The 17,190-nt window shown below is 48.5% G+C and overlaps 1 protein-coding gene across 5 annotated transcripts in view; it reads left to right on the top strand.

Moving 5' to 3' along the window:
- LOC100115129 overlaps window positions 1-17,190 on the top strand; it is a 213,927-nt gene that overhangs the window by 10,248 nt on the left and 186,489 nt on the right. For 3 of the 5 annotated variants that reach the window (XM_031923721.1, XM_031923723.1, XM_031923722.2), the window contains exons 2-8: window positions 4,754-4,988; window positions 5,172-5,582; window positions 5,669-8,089; window positions 9,253-9,857; window positions 10,049-10,277; window positions 11,632-11,764; window positions 12,212-12,248. In XM_031923721.1, coding sequence (XP_031779581.1) covers window positions 4,754-4,988; window positions 5,172-5,582; window positions 5,669-8,089; window positions 9,253-9,857; window positions 10,049-10,277; window positions 11,632-11,764; window positions 12,212-12,248 — 4,071 coding nt within the window. Of the gene's footprint in view, window positions 1-2,919; window positions 3,274-3,377; window positions 3,402-4,753; window positions 4,989-5,171; window positions 5,583-5,668; window positions 8,090-9,252; window positions 9,858-10,048; window positions 10,278-11,631; window positions 11,765-12,211; window positions 12,249-17,190 lie in introns of those variants that run through there. The other 2 variants (XM_031923724.2, XM_031923719.1) reach the window with 2 other exon arrangements.

Below are 17,190 nucleotides of genomic sequence, written 5' to 3' on the forward strand. Positions count from 1 at the left end.
CGATTTATGGAAGCGCAAACAGTACTACATTCGTTTTACTCGAATCTATTGCGGAGAATCTATATTTGTGTTCGGCTTGTGTTTATACCGATGAAGCAGAGGTCAAATAAAAAAAGCTATCGTCTCCGGAGCTTGAAAGCTCGTGGCTGTATAAGCATACAACATTTATTAATAGATTGATATTTTGTATACTTGTAATGGAAAGGCACCGATGCTAGACAATTCGTACTTAATAAATAATTAGTTAATTTCGTACATCTTATTTCTCTCTTTCGAACTCTCAACCCGATTTTTCCCCTACCTATGGATGTGGCTCTAAACTACGTCTCTCGATTCTTGCGTTTGTGCTCCCGACATTCATGTCCGAGAGGCGAAAGACGCGTTTGTATCAGAGTCTATTTTAGGAGATTCGACAATCGTGTGTGCTGTACCCTCCGTTTCCTACGTCAGTCGATCAGGTTCTAACGCTGAGCGAGTGTACGTACAACTGCATACACTCGGAAGCATTACGCTCTTGAGTTTAAAATTTTCTCGGCTAATACCGCTACATTTATGTTGTACTTAGATTTTCAAATAAAAATCGGAACTTTGTTGCGTTTAACATATTTTATTGAATATCAGCGAAATTTACAGTTGCGCTGACATAACAACCTCGTGATCTATGCTGGAGCTGATTCAGATGCAGATTGCTAACGACACTTGGCAAAAGTCGAGTCCCGAAGTCTGCCAAGAAATGCGCGGGATTGATAAGTCGTTATTTATCTATTTTCTTCTTGGTTTCCATGAACAGAAAAAAATGAAGCCAAAATCGACCGCATCGCGCGAGAACACACCGTCGGTCGCCACACCTGAAGTGAATAATCCAGACTAAATTACAAACCAAACAAAAAAAAAAAACAAATAAACCGTGAAACATAAACTTGTCAGTCGAACGCAGAGCAGACACAAAACAAGTTCTCGGTACTACAAAGTCTCTGAAATTGCAGAAAAAAAACGGCAATGACAATAAGTCAGGATTCCAAGCGGAATCTTATATAATTGACAAAAAACCACGAACCGAGGACATCGCTGACGCAAGCGAGAAATATCATTCTCAGGAGTAACGTCCGTTTCGCTGGCGCGCGCAGTTTGTAGGAAGGTGCAGCTGGCGCGAAGCCGTTCTTTCTCTCTCTTGCTCGTTCTCTTATACTTATACCTGAAGGCCTCGACTGCGGCGCCCCGAAAATTATCGCCATTTCCGTATCCCCAGTGCCTTGGCTAGATCTCGGATAAAGTGCGCCGGCACGACCTGATTCCATTATCGGCGCGGCTCGCATTAACATAATAACGAATGGCCCCGGATTTTATTCCAGCGCTGAGCCGAGAGACGGATGCTTTTACTTATCGAGAAGATGCTCCGGTGTATTTTCCTGCAGTGATACCGCTGGGCATGATTATTAGACTTGAAAGGTAAATTTTGCCGCGGGTGGGATGTATATTACAATCGATTATTTCTTTTAGGAGCCGCAACTAACGTTGACAATTTATAACGAATAAAGTGTAAATTTTCGAGGCGCGCGATTTAATAGTTTGTTTATTATTTTGCAAGGGAAATAACGCGTTTATTTGCACCTAACTTGTACGCAACCGTATGATTTCATGAATCACATAAATTAAATGTCCTACTCAGTGAACGTAACAGCCAAGATACATACCCCTTTCGCTAGAGAACTACAAAATTTGTATGCCTCTGCGATTTTATTGGCGGAAAATTTATTAGTCATACATATTACGAATCGTAATGCGTTTATAAATAACGAATCAAGTAGATCATGAAAGTGATTACGTTCTGTTAAGAATATTGCTCACATGCCTAAAGTGATTCGGTAGAAAAGGTCGGGCTCACGCAAGACACCTGCATCGCCATAAAAACTCGTTGAATCAATGATTTTCGTATCATCAACAATAACTGAAACACGGGATAAATATAACCGTAAATCATCCCACAAAATGCAAACTCCCCTAAAATCTCAGCTCCATCAAATTAACTACATTTGATAGTAATCACGCTCAAAACAGATTCTCGGCACCTAACACACACCACAAATTCGTAACTTTTCCACGCTCCGTAAAATTCGTAAGGAAGATAACGTCGACGAAGCCATTTACACCTCCCCAGTAGGAGCAGCAGCAGCAGTAGCTTCTCTACACTTTGCGCGTAGATTTATCGTGATAACTCGCGAATTATCCTGAGCGCGCGCGAAGCCACCTCGCGCACACGCAGCTCGAGCCGCAGCGTCACGAGGTTTACTTTGGCTACCGTCGCGTCCTCGTAATTTTCATCAGAAAGAGAGATACGAAGTGAGAGAGGAAGAGAGAAATAGAAAGCTGCGTGCAACAGCTGTGCGACCGAGTTAACGCGAAATTAATGGAATACGCACCTACGCGTTGCGGGACGCTACTTCTTTCGTGTTTACATGCGGAAACGTAAATTTTGGCTGTAACTTTTTATCTCAGTTGATTATTAATCTGGACGAGCTCCAATTTTTATTGTACCGTTTAATTATGCAGATACATTAGCATTCGGTTATAGATACTCATAGCTAAAGCAAACCTGGTTCGATTGGTATGTCGGTTCCCTAATGTAATCACGGCCTCGATTAATCAGCTTGATATCTGCTCATTATAGCAGGCGTGCATCAAATCATTAGTTGGCATCTCAATCCGTTCCCCTAATACGCGGATGAATAATTTAGGGATCGATGATTCACCTGCGCACGTATAATTTATTTCTATATTTATACTTATGCGAGCGATATTACTCTGCATTCGGTCATTCAACGCAAACAAACAATGACTCATGCACTTTTTACGTTACTAATGCATATAATATAATGTTTAAATGATTCATATTTATTTAATTAAAATAAAAATAGGCCAGAGTTTATTTCACCTGTCGTTACAATAACAACGTGCAAAACAAGAGACGCTCGTCGAACAACAAAACGACATTAACCTATAAACTTTTCTCTCAAAGCTACGCGCGCTAACGAATGTGTGCAGTTTCGATTAAAAGTTCTCTCGAAATAAGGTGCAGCTTTTAATAATAGAACACGAGCAGCCATTACTTCGATTCACCCTTGGTACACGCAGCAGCAAAAACAAGCAAGCGCGCAGCAAAGCGAATACAAACTCGATTTTATTCGCTCGCGAGCCACCGGTTACGTTAAACTACAAGCGCACACCGTGAAGAAGAAGAAGAAGAAGAAGAAGCGAAAAGGTTATTACTCTCTGGTGAGCTCGACTACTAAACCACTCGTCTATTTTCAGTTGCGAGGGGCAGCTTGCCGAACTTATGCTAATTGAACGAATTGTTATTTCTCCCCCCGATGCGCTAGACGCCTCGCAGCCCTCGATACATGGTAACTCATCGTCATATTGTACAAACTCATTCTCGTTTAATGACGCGGCTAAAGCACAGTTTTCGAGATATTTATCCGTGGCTTTTGCAAAATTTTTTTTTTTAACTATGTAAGCGGATGAGAGAAATTGTCCGTCGGTAATTTAATCGTCGCGAAGCAATTAGGGGTATAAATCATGCATATAGCTGTAACAGACAACGTTACTTCTACGCTCGTATATAAAGTAAATAGTCGTTTAAGAAAGGAGTCGAGCATTTGAGCCGTTTGCCGTTTCGTGTTATAGAATCCAATTATCCAGCACATGAGCGCTCAAGAACGAAAACAGCGCTCACGAACCGAGCGTGAAAAGCTAAAAAATCAAACGCTCGTGGACGAGTCGGGAATCCTACGTTCGCGTGCGCATCGACGATTCCTCTTCGCCCCGAGAAAAAAAGCCGCGAGAAAGGCATATAGGCGGGAAGAGAGAGAGAGAGAGAGAGAGAGAGAGAGAGAGGGGCAGAGACAGGAAAAGAAAAGATCCTTTCTGCGCTAAGCAAGCGCTAGACAACGTAAATCCACGCGGTCATAGGTCGAGAAGCAACACTCGCCGCGACGGACAATGAAGAATGGACCTGTCAAAGAAATAATTTGTAGGTGATATATCGCACGCGCTCGGTTTATAAACACACATACACAGACGCGCGGCGCACTTCTCTCTCTCTCTCTCTCTCTCTCTCTCTCTCTCTCTATCTATCTCTATCTCTATGAGTCGCCGGCATCCGTCTCTCTTTCACGTGCGATGCGATAATATCGCGCGATAATCCCCCGGCAGCAGTGAAATCGAGAGCTCGCGAGAAAGTATCCTGGGCTGTGCTGTCTTTTCGGTGTACCTATGAGTATTAGTAGGCGGACAGTCGCGTTTTCTCGCGCGATGGGCTCGATCGATCGACCGAGTAAATGGCACGTCGCATTGGGTCCCGGCTCGCGGCTCAGTTGGTCTCATTGCGTGCGCGCTCGCGCGTATTATCTAAGGCGACTGACTTTCTTATGTATATTATTGCCTCGCTTTATGTAATCGGATTCTTCGGGCGTGTTATGCGAGAGTGTTGTAACACCGGACTGTGTCAGGCTCTTTGGCGGATGCTCGAACATTTTATTGGCTCGTTAGGCCGCGTTAGCGCGGGATCTTCAAAAATGTCATAAATTGCGATGACGAGGAATTTATGTATCGTAGCAATTTAATGCTACTACGTTTTTGTGCAAATGAAGTATAAGATACTTTTTGGTGTTTGCGCCAACAATTCTCCGAAGCTTTTTCTTAGTCGTTCTGCAAAAATTGAATTGATCAAGCTAATGGAGGAATCTATTTTCAGAGCGATACTGGATCTTTCAGAACGAGAACTGGCATCGGCGCCGGCAGCACATTCGGAAGGAATGCATCGACCGGAAGCAGTTACAGTAATTACAGAAACAGCTACACAGGCCTCGGCTCGGCCTCCGTAAAAACAGCAGCGACGAAAGAGAGAAGCATTGGCAGCTCCTACGGCACGAATTTCTCGAAAAAAGATGGAGATAAGGTCGAAGAGAAACCCTCCTATAAATATTCCTGTGAGTTTAATTTCATTTGAGATGTATTTTATTTTTATTTTTTTCGATCACTGTATCAAATAACTCATTTTTAATCACATCTGAAATATCTAGTTTAAAAGGACGTTGCTGAATAATGACGTAAATTTTCATCACTATATTTTTAAGCTGTGAAATATTAAAATTACGAATTCTCTCTCCCAGGCACCAAAAATTCGGAAAAAGATAGAGCGACCCCAACGAAAATCTCGAAAGAAGACACTCGTACCCGCAGTCGTTCCTCCAACGCTGGTCCCACGTCCATTCTCGAGAAGTACACGCTGGGCAGCAGATCCAGCCACAGTACCGAGCGTCCCTCCTCGGTGTTGGATCGGTATAGGACTGGCAGCGCTTCTCGCGAAGTCAGCCGGGAGCCCGACAGTCTGTCTTCCAGATACGGCGGAACCACCTCGTACTCCGAGTCCAGCCGCAGCTACGGCAGCGACAAGAAGGACAAGGAGCCGACTTACAGAACTGGACTGAGACCACCTGCGCGAGAGCCCAGCCCCGAAGTCGGCATCAAGGCACCGGGCTATCGCGTGTACTCGAGGACCCCGACCTTTGGAAAAAGCACCAGTGCGTCGAGTGAATCTGAGCCGATATTTGTAGTAGACGTTTTCGTGAACTTTTATTAATCCAAAAATGCTCTCTGCGAATTTCAGGCACATCCGAGTCCCTGTCAACTCCACTGTCCACGCGCTACAGCAACGGCTCCGCATCGAACGGCACGACCAGCGGCCGCTACTCGCTCTCCACGTCCCGCGCTAATCCCGAGCACGTAACCGCCAGCATCGGTTACACGACTGCTGAGAGGTTCCGCAGTCCCACTGTCAAATCCACACCCTCTTCCGTTCCCGAGGATGTTCCCAGCAAGCCCCTCGAGACACCGGTGATGACGGAAGCCCAGCCGGTAAACGGAAGCCGACAAACGAACACTACCGATCACGAGCACGCCGACAACGGTAACGACAACTCGACGAGCAGTGCCGCGGAGGAGAGTCACACCGAAGACGAAGTCGTCGTCGTCACAGTCGTCACGAGGGGAACTTCGCCCACGCCTCCTCCGGCGTTGACAGCGTACACCCGCACGAAGAGGCTGGAGCCCGCTCCGAAACCCGTGCGAAAGGAGGTAAAGAAGTCGGAGATCGGCAAGGTGGAAACGCGGGAGCAAGAACAGCAAGTCGACCGCAGCAGCGTCGAGGCGGAGTCGCCGCCGTCGAGGTACAGCTCCAGGTACAGCAGCGGTGCGAGTTCGAGGGTACCCGCGACACCCTGGGTCTCGTCCTACCTCGACAAGTACGGCGCCAACTCCTGCAGCACCAGTACTTCGAACTCGTGCACGCCGCGGACCAGCTACGCCGGGTCGAGTCCCAGACGAGTCACCGGCTCCTACGGCTACAACTCCCGGTCTCGGAGCGACGACAGCAGCAGCGCCTACGCCTCCAAGGACAGCTCGACCAGGTCCACGTCCAGCAGTCTGTCCGAGCCGCAGAGCAGGCCGAGCTCGAGTCAGAGGAGGTTGGCACAGCGGACCGGCAGCGAGGACCGGTCGAGATCGGACGCGAGTCAAGCCTCGTCGCGCATCGTCGAGGGCCAGGACCACGGCCAAGGCTCGCGTCGGGAGTCTTCGAGCCGCGCGTCGGACGGCGGCAGCGGCCACAACTCGCCGGGACCGAGCAGACCCGGCAGCGTCACGCGCAGCGGTTCTCTGAAGTCGCGTCATCTGACGTCGCCGGGCGCCGACTCGGCGGCCACCTCCGCTTCCTCGGCTGTCAGCCTGCCAACTGGCTGTAGCGCCGGCCGATCTAGCGGCAAAGCTGCCTCCGTTGCTGCATCGTCGACGTCCTCGGCCGGCGCTGCAGCAGCGGCAGCGTCGCCGACGAAAATAAAGTCAGCCGCTGCCACCTCCACCGCCAGCGCGCCACCGTCGGCTTCGTCTTCGAGCAACAGCAGCAAGTGTGCCTCAGCTGCTGGATCGTCGGCGGCGAGTAGTAGTTCGCGTCAGGCCATGTCGCCGGACGCACGCGACCGCAAGCCGCCGGTTCCCAAGTCCGAGATGGTCGGGAAGAGCAGCGCCGGTGGGCCCGGGCCCGTCAAGTACGTCAACAAGGACTTCCGCAAGTCGGCCCTCAACATGGAGAACGGCGACCCCTCGCGCTCCCAGATCTGCGAGAGGAAGCTGCACAAGAAGTGCCAGCGGAGCGTGTCGGTCAGCTCGCAGGACTCGCAGTCCGAGGCGAACTCCGAGTCGGCGGGGACGCAACAGGTGGCCTCCTCCGGCTCGTCCGGCTCGATCAGGTCCAGCAAGTCCAAGTCCAAGACTCCGACACCCGAGTCGGCCTCGGCGCGCAAGCCGGAGCTACGCAAGAGCAGCTCCAAGTCGCCCTGCAACCACAACGGCCAGAACGGACGCATCTCGAGGACCATGTCGGTGTCGACGTCGGAGTGCAGCACGGAGAACAGCTCCTCGGAGTCGTCCGAAAGCGAGGAGGACGAGGAAAACGCTCAGCCGGAATCCCGGAGAGCAGGAGCCCGGCGAAGACGAACCTCGGACTCTCCGTTCGCCGAGGGCAAAGGCAAGATGAGCGCCGGCTCCTCCAGGACCAGCGTCCTCGCGTCCTCGGCCGACGAGCTGTCCGTCAACAGCGACAAACCGCCCCGACCGCCGTCCAGTCCCCGGTCCAGAAGCGACAAATCCGGCAACAAGACCGACGAGGCAAAGTCCTTCCTCATGCGGGCACTCGCTCCCGTGACCAAGCTCTTCAAGTCCAGCGGCAAGCAGGAGAGCGGCGCCGACATCAGAAACGGCGGCTGGGTGGAAGCCTGCAGCGAGGAGAACTCGGACGGCAAGAGGAACTCCAAGTCAACGCAAAGCCTCAGCAAGAGCCGCAGCTTCGCGAACGGCGTGGAGAAGAGTGGAGGCGAGCAGGGCAGGACGAGGACGAGGCAGCAGTCGTCGGGCGAGAAACCCTGGTGGCTGGACCCGAACTCGGACAACGTGCCGGACGGCGTGGAGCGGAACCCCAGCAGGAACGACGACGTCAGTCAAGACACGACCATCAGCACCGTGCTTCCGGATGACGGTAAACGCGGCTTTTCTCAAATTGTGCAAGACTCTGCGAGGGAATCCGAATGCCAGTTGTGCGACGTGGTGCAGTGTTTTCGAGCAAATTGTGTCACACGATTGGCTTCGGATTCTTTTCGAATCCGTCTAGAGTGTACAGCTCGTGCAAACAAAAACGAAAAAACGATTACGCACTGTTGTTAAAAACATTAGCGGAGCGGGGATTACGCAACGAGAGAATAGGCAAAGCGCGTGTTCTCTCTCTCTCTCTCTCTCTCTCTCTCTCTCTCTCTCTCCCTCTCTACGTCGGGGAGCCGATCTCGCGGCGGCGTGCAGTTTATACATAGATCGCCTAAAATACAGCGAGCCGGATAGAAAAGTGCCGCGAGATGCATCTTTTTTTAAAACGCTTTACGGGGAAAAGTGATAGCGCTGGTGCCGCGGATAAGCGGGTTATGGCTGCGCGAGTACTAAGAAGGATGGGTAAATTTGGAGAGAGATGGCGGTGAATATGCGGATGACTTTTATATGAGTGGCAGGCTATAGCATTTAATATACTTTAGAATATTATAGACGTGTTGAATCATAGATAACCTTCAAGCAATGCAAGTGTATTCAACCGATCTCAAAATTTTAGATCTTCTAGATATCGAAATAACGTAAACACTTTGTTCTTGCTCAACTTGTGAACGTATACTGACCTTCGTGAATCTTACAATAGGTTTAACCAGTTCTGTTTATTAGCAGAAAATATCGTTAACCTGTTAACTTATTCAAGTACTGAGCTACTCGTTATTCATCTTTTGACATAATTTACGAAATTTTGTATAGAAATAAATGCACACTTATAGCGGCCAAAGCGTTCTCATTATGCGTGCGTGTTGGCCTGAATGCGTGCTTTATTTCTGCGTCAGCGTTTTGTAGCATTATGAGCGGCTATTTTCTTATACTATAAACATCTCCGTTCTCTTCAATGAAAATAATGTTTGAAGAAAGCACGCATGTTCAATCGGTAATTAATTGCACGGAGCGTTTAATAAACAAAAACATTAATTTCTCAACATCCTCTAAATATTGACACCGAATTTTGCGTACACGTTGCTCAAGAATCTCGCAACAACTGACAATCGAGAAAATCGCGTTTCCCAAATTGATGATTAATGCACCTTTTCGCCTCTGCAGGTAAATTCAAGTTCAACGTGTGGCGCCAGGATTCGGAAGAGCGCTCCTGGTGGCTGGATGACAACGACAACAACATCCTCTTGGACGAGCAGCAGAATTCGCTGAAAGAGCCACCTCCACCTTCGCCGCCCAACAGCAACGGCAGCCTCAGTCGCAAGGGTTCGACTAGGAGCGCGCGATCGAGTCCGCGGCAAAGTCGCGCCAACCGATTGCGCCACCAGCAGTCAGGAGAACGCGCCTGGTGGCTCAGCGATGATCCGGACGTTGTACCCGAAGGTGTCGAGGTCATCCCCGTCTCGCCGGCGGTGAGTCGCCGGACCACGACGACTGAGTCGAGCAGCGATGGCAGACCAATCGGTAACAGAATCAGACACATCGAGAGTGGAGAGCGACCCTGGTGGCTGGACAGCTCGTCGAATATACCCGAGGGTGTGCAGGAGATTCATACTGAGGCTAGCAATAGCAACTCGGATTCCTCCGAGTCCTTCGACAAGGTGGAGATCGGGATTCTGGTGTCGGAGAAAGATGACAGCGGTAGGGGAATCGGCTTCTCGAGGTTCCCGCTCGAGGATGAGCCGCTTGGAGATCGGGCGAGTCCGGAGGGGGTAAGCAGCACTTTAACTGTCGAGGTCATCTCACGTCTAAATTGTAACATAACTGTCACATAACGCCATCAAATTATGGATAATGTACTGTTCAATCGCACGTGAATTCCGCAAGCATATACTTTAGATGCATTCTTTTTACAAAGCTGAAGTCATAAACATGTGTAAGAAAGTTTATTGATGGATTTCAGATTGAAAATCCACCAGATCCTCCGGACAATTATGGCGGTCGCATGCCACCCTACGACAATGTCACAAACGTACGCCAAACACCACCGAGACGATCGGCGCCGCGCAAACGACCAGCTAATTTACCACTTTTCATCGGTAACAGCACGAATATCGATGACCTGCTTGGCGACATAGTAGGACCTGGTCACAGCCCTATGATGCCGAGGAATCAGAAGAAATTTTCTGGAGGTAAAAGCGAGAATCGACCTCATTTTATTCACAAGTCGCTTCATTAATACAATCGTTCAATGGAGTCGACTTGCACATGATTCACGATGATCATCCATAATGAACTGAGTATAGCTATATCGCTATACAGCTCCGATATTTAACAACTTCCGCTGGAACTCGTTAAAAGCGAAGCACCGCGGAGACATTCTAATTAAAATTGCGTGGCGTATCACTAGCCGCCGCAAGCACGGCGCGCTTGCGAAAAAGATCTCAAAACCAGGTTTCGATTTGATGTATTTACGACTAGACGACCGCAGCCATCCTCAAAAAGCTCGAATTCAATTTACTCGCCCGTAAAAGTGCGGCTTCATTTATCTCCCCGAGAGAAGTACACATCGATATTTTCTTATGCAAATGCAGCGCGCGTACACAATTGGTCATTGGCGCGGCGGCGCTACTTTCCGTGAAAGTGCGCTCGCGAAATTAATACAAAAGAACAGTCGCTGACGTCACGCGCAGCTAGTCGCCCTCGGGGCCCGCGACGATAATCACCGCACGCTGCCTGTGTGGACGCGCGAGCCCTTTACGATTCGGCAAAGCTCGCGGAAAAACGAATCTCGTCCGCGGCGCTGAGTCCCGTTAAAAACGCGCGTTTGTATGAGGTACAGAAAGGCGCGGGCACTCGAGAGCAGCGCGGCAATCAGAAGTCGTCGAGAGAGTGAAGCTTCTTTCGTGATTGGCAGAGAGAGAGTGGCACTCGATGTTTTCCGCGCTGGATATTTCAAGAGCTCGTGATTGATGGCCGCCTTTGTTTGAAGGATTTTTAATACGACTCTGCGTCGCTACGCTCGCGGAATATCGCTTTTAATATCTCTGCGTGCGGGTGAAGTTGACGAGATCCGCCACTCGAGTCTTTGAGAGCCAACAACTTCTTATTGGGCTTCCATCGCTGATGGCATCGGACGTCAATAGAGGAGTATGAAATAATCGAGTTATTATTAGAGCAAACAACTCTTCGCAATTCTGTCGCGCTATCGTCTATTTCCATGTTGCGCTGCGAGCGGCGCATCGATAATTGAGAAAACATCTCGCGTGTATTCGTGACAAGACAAATAAAATCGGAGCGGCGGAAACGTCCAGTTTCAATATTCGCGCGTCTAATTAAATAATAACTGCACTTTCCGTGCTGCAGCCGGGAAAAACAGTTATGGCCACTCGTCTGTACCCGTCTCACGGTATAAAAAAAGAAAAAGAGCAGTACATATGCAGTTCATTGCGCAAGCACACACAGAGGAGAGGACAGGAAAATTCAACAGCGCGCACTCGTCAGAGATGGATATCTATAACGAGGTTACGTTTTGTTCGTTTCCAGCAGCAGCAGCAGACGAGCCATCGGACAACAGTAGCGACGAGGAGGAGGAGGAGTGCGAGGAGATAGACGCGGCGCAGGTGATCATTCACGACAGCACTCCGCAGACGCCCGTGATCCAGCGGAGACTCAACAGGCAAGTGCAGATCCGTGTGGAGCGCACCGTTAACGAGCGCCTCGTCCGCCGCTAATCGCTCGAATATTTTCCTCGCTCCGCTCGCCGCGCGGATGGACTCCGGAACTACTCCGTAGCAGTGACGGAGAACCGTTCGAATTTACCATTGAATTATGCTTACAAATTCTCGGCGACGCGCGCTGATTTCGACTCCTCGTGGGTGGCTTTTCCTTCCCGGAATCGCAAGTGCGCGAGGGTGTAGCTCGAAAAACGACACCGCGTTTTCTTCTTTCATCGAAAACTTGCAGGACACGGTATCCTTACAAATTGGACGTTGAACTTGAATTCGCGGACTGGTTGCGCGCGGAAAGTCGAGTTCTCGCTCGCGCGCATTTGTGAGAAATAAAGCCAAGAGCGCTGCGAAAATTCCCACCGTCATCCTGACGAATGGCATTTCTCTTCTTTCAGGGACACCGACAGGCCACAGCCCGATGGCTACATTCCGGTAAGAGAACCTCTCTTGACTTTTATACACACACACACACACATAGCCTGCATACCCATAATCCGCGCGCGCGCATGCAAGTGCAAGTCCCTCTCTCCCTTTCTCTCTCTCTCTCTCTCTCTCTCTCTCTCTCTCTCTCTCTCCGCGAGTGTATAGGCGTAAATAAACCGGTAAGATCGACGTTGAATCTCGGCTGGTTCGATGCCGCGCTTTTTCGCTCGGCTGTTTTTACCCGCACGGCGATATGAGCTTGCAATTAGTTATTTATTATTTTATCGTATACTGTTATTCGGGAGTAAAGCGCGCGTAGACGCGATCATTTTACTTCTGAAGGCTGACGCGCGCGCGCGCGGGCCAGACGCTTTATTGACAGCCATAATTATATAAAGCCGTTTACGGCCGCGCCGATCACGAACAAACGACGACGCGGTAGCGGCTAGTAAAAGCTAAAGTATACGGCGGCTGAGAGAGAGGGAGAGGGTAATTTGAAAAATTGCACGCGGCTATTTCATTCACTGTGTTGCGAAATGGCGATTAAAAAAGAGACGCACAGCTCAGCGGATTAATAAAATAAATCGTCCCTGTGCATTAGCGCGCGATTCAAGGCTCGACTGAATTTCCAACGCCTCGCATCGCGCGCTGTTATTTACTTTACAGCTGTGTACACGCGTAGAGCTGAAACTACCGGCTGCAGCATTACGCTTTCATAATAACGCGAACAATTATCACGGCAGCATTACTTATACGAATATTTCCATCAAAGCGTGTAACGAGCGGTTTCTCGCTCGTTCGCGATATTGCAAAGCGCAAACACGTTTTTCCCCGGCTCGAGCGCACAGAGAGCGACTTTGTCTACTAACCGACGGTTCTTAAACACACATAGCTGCTCTCCTGGCGCAAGATGTATTTATTACTCTCGCGGTTGCCGCTGCGCGCGAGAGGGAAGCCTTTGATTTATCGACGTCGATCGTCCTCGTGGCTCGCCGAGGAGTGAAACATTGTTCCAGGCTATATTCGCCAATTAAGGGGGTCTATACGCGGCAGGAGTGAGGGACGTTTAAGGAGACGCGCGCGCGTGCGATATCTCGCTTGCGCCAAGTTAATAACGGGTTGCGCGCCAGGCTCACCGTTCGCCTGGAAGTTACTCTTCTCCCGCGGGGATGAGCGAGCGGAGCGGTGTCATTTCTTGACTAGGATGATGTATGGATTTTTTGTGATTTACGAGTCTGGCTGCTGCCGCGAACTTTTTTACTCTGCGGCTCAACACACGCGGGAGTCGAGGGAAAACTGCTCGCACTCGCGCGGACGCGAGGACACGGCGGACGAGCTGTTAAAGTGTTGGTTTATGTGTGGAAGCGCTGTTTGGCCGAGGTTTTTATGCGCGCCTGACTTTCGCGGTCTGCTTTATGTGGGCACGGACGAGCGAGCTGTTATACCCGCGCGATAATCTAAATTGTTTAGCGCGTGAATTACGACGAGTTCTCGGAAGATAGCGCGGCTGTTATGCTCTCGAGGGTATTTATCGATATACCCTTCTAGATGCGATAGCTGCGTGCGAAACGAGGTGATCATCGTGGTTTATATAATATAGCTGCAGAGCTGCGTTTTGCGGTACAGACTAAAAGATGTTTCGCAAAGAAAGATGCGCACGCAGCAGCGAATAGAAACAGCGAAATGTGTACCAGGTCAAAAGGCAGCCGAGAGATAAATTCGGGCGCGCACGTACGTCTCTAATAATTGGAGCAGCCACTTCATTTAGGCACGCGCTGTGGGCGAGGAGCTTGATGAAAGGACGAGGGCGTGCGCGCAAAGTGAAGAGCCCTCGTACAAACAGCCCATAAGACAAAGAAAGAGGGATGCGTACGATTCGCATTATGCTCGCGAGAAAGGCGCATCGCGTCAGGACGTCATTACAGTTATTGTTTAGATTTCGGGAGGAAGGATGATGTACTACTGCATCATCACTGCATCGCTCCCCCCCAATTTGAACGCGAAGCATCGGGCATTTTTTTATCCCTCATTTCGCCAGCGCGTTATTGTTTTCACGACTTTCGCGATGCTCGCCCCGACTGATGTACACGTTGATGCAGTCAAAGAGTGTCTGACGCGCGGGGGGCGTCAGACGTGTCTGCACCCATAGAGCTGTGCTCTCTATATAAGCCCTTTCTCTCTTTCTGACTGATGTTTTGTTCCCTAGTCTGGCGCAGAAACCATCATGAGCGCTTCTCTCGGGGGGTTATTTAGGCAATGCGTCGACGGTTCGTTAGACACGCTTGTACGTGTGCCCAAGTAGGTTTGGGTTAGAATTTTTTAGAAATGTTTGAGAGATCTTTAAGCTCAGTTTTATTATAGTACATTACGATCACACAAGTGGAGTAAATTAGTCCTTTATACCACGGCATGTATCAGCGATAAGTACGGTGCAATAATTGTCCACTTATGCCAGAGATGGGCGTGAAATAAGTGCCGATTTACGCTAGTACGTTAACCATAATTTTTGCAATTATATACTCAATTCTGATATGGAATAAACATAAGTTTAAAAATAAATGTCAATTCAGAATGCTGCATCGGATACGCTCTGATAAAAAGTGCTCCGAATAGCCTACCCTTTACCTCTTTGAACTCACTTAAATATAGTTGAATTTCAATGAAGAAAGTTTTAATGCAGAAATGCAACCTATTTTTTTCTAAAAAGAAAATCGAGCTTGCAACTGCATCTCTTTCACCCGCAGTATTTCCGTATAGCAGGTACCTGCAAACGGTACGAATTTCCCTCATTTCGCAACCGCTCTTTTACGAAAAAGGAAAAAATACCTCAGTACATGCGGTGGCGCTTCGCATGATGCAAAAACTCGACACTTCTATGCGATGAGCCGCGTCGTAGAGACTGCGCGATACGGCTCTCCACGTCGAACACTTCGTCACGCGTCCCTCTTGTTCTCCTCTCTCCACGTCGAGCGAGATAGAGGGTGTGCAGGTACTCTGGAGGGTGTAGTGCGTAGTATGCATATAGTCGTCTTCATTCACGCGTCGTGTATACCGGCCAGCCGACAATGCTTCCCGCAGAGACGCGAGTCTAGTCTGCAGCCAGAGGAGGAGGAGGAGTGCCTACCTTGCGCGCGCGTACGTGACGCGGCAGCTGATTATTTTTTCACCGCACAATTACCCGCTGCTGCGGCGGTGTTGCATCGTCGTTTTATTTTCGGCTGCGGAATATCTCTCTCGCTCTCTCTCTCTCTCTCGCTCTCTCAGGCTTTTGCGCACAGACTCCGGTTTTGCACCTTGTTTTTTGGCTTCACGGACGAGTCGGCTCCGCGTTATAAAAAAGGGCTGGTAATTTATGTAGGAGAGAGACCGTATCTCGCGTGGAGTGGATGGAAAACTGAAAATTGTGGTTTCTGCTTGATGGAAAAGAGGAAAGTCGAGGCTTATTTAACTTTTCCTTTTGCGCTTGCAACTATCGTGTTGGATTGTTAAATTGCAATGGTCATCACTCTATAAATGAAAACCGAGAACTTTTGTTTTAGCCGTTGGCGCAAGCTTGTATGCATTAGCTGTACACGTTTGTACCACAATATTCCAAATTATACGAGATTACACCTTCAAAGTCGCGGGAGTTTCAAGAGCAAACCCCTAGGCCCGCCAACTCAGCCGCTCATTGTTGCATGCCTCTTCTCCTTATCGTCTCATCCTCCCCTTGTCGAGGTGCGCATCTTCACTACCAGCCAGACTCGTCCACCCCTTACACTTGCAAAACTACCCATGCAACCCTGGACGAGTCGTCTCCCCACTCGATGTTTTTTGCCTTCAAGTTGGGGTAGGCCAGCGCGGAAAAGGCTTGGCCTGGGCGCCCGCAGGCAAAAAACGCGGATTCGCGGTCGCAGTCAGGTTTGGAAGCTCCGTGAGTTAGTACCTCCGTGTGCTTTGAGGACAAGCGACTCCGTGCGTTTTTTCAAACTCCTAAGGATCCTTTTCGCCTTTCCTGTGCACGACTCCTTATATTACAGTGTGGAGAAGTTGACTCGTAGCGAAGTTTTCGTGTTTGTAGAAAGATCAGTTTGGGAGACTTGACTACCTCCATGTGTGTGTGTATGTGTGTGTGTGTGTGTGTGTGCGCGACAACCAGTCGTGATACGAGGAGTGACAAAAGCATCCAGCTCAGAAGAAACTTCGTCCTCTTATATTCGTGAGAGTAATTAATTGCCTCATCTTTTTTCAATTGGTCTCGTTCAAATTCAGACTGCTCAAATTTTTTGAGAACATTTTTTTATTCGTCCATATAAAAATGTTAGTGAAAGCACATAAATAACATGGTGTGTCGTCAAATTTATAAACTAATTTGATTATGAGGATTTCAATGAATTATTTTCATTGCTGCATGGCAATCTTATTGGCGATGTATTAAGATAATTATATTAAGATTACGAAATACGTTAATAGGTCCAATCCTGAAATCCTAAGGTCCCGAAATGTAATATAATATCTATGTTTAACGATTTTAAAAAGTGCATTTTGTTAATATATAAGGGGATGTAATATTTAATTGGAGCTAAAGTTTTGCAGAACCTCCGAAAACACGAGGAGACATTGAGTATTTAAATTGTAGAAAAACCTAAAATAGTGCTTGGGTCTTCGTTTTTCATTGCAAGCTTTATTTTAAAAGTTATACGGAGTAGAAAGTCTGGAAAAAGTAGTCTTAATTAACTTTAGGGTCAATTGTTGTTCGTATTATCTTTATACGTGCGCCAGTATTTGGATTTATGCGGAAACCAACTATAAGTTTAGATTTGAAAAAAAAAAACAGTAAAACTATATCAGGTCAAAATGTAATAATAAATTTGTGCATTTCGTAGGTCATTTTTTATCTGTTTATTTCTTTATCAACGCGTTGCATAAACATAAAGAGGAATAGAATCACGTAATTTTAACTGTGCATATT

This window comes from Nasonia vitripennis, chromosome 2 (assembly GCF_009193385.2).
Source record: "Nasonia vitripennis strain AsymCx chromosome 2, Nvit_psr_1.1, whole genome shotgun sequence".
NCBI classification, from domain to species: Eukaryota; Metazoa; Arthropoda; class Insecta; order Hymenoptera; family Pteromalidae; genus Nasonia; species Nasonia vitripennis.